Below are 2,495 nucleotides of genomic sequence, written 5' to 3'. Positions count from 1 at the left end.
GTTACCGGAATCGTCAGCACTACACGTATGAATTTCACTAGTTCAGGCAGTAGGTCAAACAGGTGGTTTTCCTGTTTTAGGTATTTCACTATATGATACAACGAACTAATATTCGCAGAGTCACTACTTTGGATAATCTCATGAAACATGCTTCAGTGGAGGAGCAAGCGTTCTTTGTCCATATCTGATTCGTAGAAAGATAAAATAGCGAATGAATGTTTGTTATCACCAAGAAGAAATTGTTCAGTTTGATTTGCAGACATAAATGATTGAGTTTTGAACTGTGATTCCAAGAAGCTGGTGGATGTATCCATTGTTTCATAATACAATCTTCTATATTTGTCACATACTTCAGTGGATGTTTCTACAGATGAATTGATGGAGTCATCGTATTTCTTAGGGACTTTTCTTCTACGGGGTAATTTTGGGGAATCAACATCCATATCTTGACATTCTGAAGTTACTTCACCCCAGAATGATTCAAAATTGTTTATCATAAATTTAATAGAAGTTACAAGAGTGGAAATTATCTTACTGGCCTCCTCTAAGTGTAGGAATTTCCTCTCTAGTGCTATGTTTATGGTATCAATGTGACCAAACAGTTTTACCAAAAGTCAATACACGAAAAAAAAATCATATGTATGCATATTAATCAAAAAGCCGTTTGCTTTGGCCCCAGTGGCTGATTTGTCATTTCTTGAAACATTTAGAAAAAATTCCTTAACTTCTGTATAGTTGGACAAAACCGAAGACATTGCCAAGAATCTTACGGCCCACCTTGTAGCACAGAGTAGTTTCAAATTTGTAGAGGCATCTATCTCCATGTGAGTAAAAAGATCTAATCTTTTAGGTGAATCTATCACAAAATGTATTAAGCCCTTCATAACATCCAATGCACTTCGACATTCTGGAACTGCTTTCACAGTGTCTTGTAGTGTTCGATTAAAACAGTGTGCAAGGCAGTGCACAAACATAGCTCTCTTCTCCATTTCCATAAAGTTTGTCTGGACACCATTATATAGTCCGGCCATGTTAGCTGGACCGTCAAAGCACTGGCCCCTACAATTAGATGTAGGCAAATCAAATCGTCTTAAAATGTCGATAATAATATCAAACAGAGGCTTAGCTGTGGTACTTTGTATTGAGTAAAGCCCTAAAAAATATTCTTCTATCTCTAGCGAAGCATCAACAAATCTTATGCAGATACTAAATTGCTCTTTGTTGGCTATGTCTGTCGTTTCGTCTGCTATTATTGCCAAATACTTTGCCCTCTTGATATCCTCCAATAATTTTCTAAGAATTTCGTGACTTAAAATGGCCAAAATTTCGTTTAGCACATCATGGGATGTCCATTTGTAAGTTTCACGCTGTAGCCATATTAAAAGTAGCTGGTTATCTTCACAACGAAGGCGTAATAAATTGTCAAAGTTACTTGTTTCTTCAGTATGCCCACGTATTGCAAGCCCCTGCGCTGCTAAGTATCGGAGGGAAGATATGATTTTTAGTAAACAAGCTCGGTTTTCTTTCATTTGTGTCAGTTTTTCTTTGGAAATCTGGCTAAATACATTGACATTCGATTTTAAGGATTTGAATTTCAGTACAGCTTCTCTGTGGCAGCCCGATGCTTCATGCGCTTTCAACTTTTCTACCCCTTTCTTCCAGTTCGAAAAACCAGTTTCCATGAAAGGTTTTTTTATTTTGTGAGAAAACTGAAAACGATTTTCTTCAAACATATGTCTGCAATTTTTGCAGAAAATAACATCTTTTACCTTGTTGTAATCGATCCATGTAAATTGCTGTTTCCATGAGGGCTGATAACAGCTTTTTTTTCTGGGTACAGTGTTTTTTGTCACCGCCACAGTTCCGTCACTATCTATGTTTTTGTTGTCACGCACAGCACCACTAACACTGGGTCTAGCTCCATCATCGCTAACGCTTGCCACATTGTCACATTTCCTCCTAATTATAAACTTGTCCATTTTAAACTGGACAGTAAGGGACGAAAGATCAACAACTGAACCGAGTCACAGTAAGATTAACTGGAGCCGGTGCTGATTTGTGTGGTGTTGTACCTAGTGATTGTCAACAGAATTTACAAAAATGAATGAAGAGTCTTTAACGTTACCTAGTCACTACTGCTCATTAGTTTCTTTCACAAGCTGCCAGCAGGCTGCTGTGGGAGGAAGTGGAGCTCATCGTAGCAGCCAAAGCGCTGCGAGCTCACGGTGAGCTTTCGTTCCCCGCATACTTCCGTACAGTAAAAGTGAGCGAATAGTACAGATGCAGGGGACAAACCCTGTCACGACAGTTCGCCATATGCAGAGGTTGGAGGAGTAGCAGAAAGGAATGCGCAATAGCTCATAAAATCGGTATTTTTTTCCTTCATAATCATTACATACTATTATGCAAAAATGTATGTGCAGGTTTTAACAAATTTCCCAGTAAAGGACGAAGAAGGGGAATAGAGCGGTGACAAGTACATGTTTGAATATTGC

General features: G+C 38.5%; 1 protein-coding gene across 1 annotated transcript; it reads right to left on the bottom strand.

Annotated features, from left to right (window-relative positions):
• Window positions 1-614: 614 nt before the first annotated feature.
• On the bottom strand, window positions 615-1,979 carry LOC126426447 (uncharacterized). Its single transcript, XM_050088362.1, has one exon. The coding sequence runs from the start codon at window positions 1,977-1,979 to the stop codon at window positions 615-617; it is 1,365 nt and encodes a 454-aa protein (XP_049944319.1).
• Between the last annotated feature and the right edge of the window lie 516 nt (window positions 1,980-2,495).

The sequence above is a fragment of the Schistocerca serialis genome, chromosome 11 (assembly GCF_023864345.2).
Source record: "Schistocerca serialis cubense isolate TAMUIC-IGC-003099 chromosome 11, iqSchSeri2.2, whole genome shotgun sequence".
Lineage (NCBI taxonomy): Eukaryota > Metazoa > Arthropoda > Insecta > Orthoptera > Acrididae > Schistocerca > Schistocerca serialis.
The sequence above is the reverse complement of the archived record's forward strand: the minus strand, read 5'-3'. Positions and strand labels throughout refer to the sequence as shown.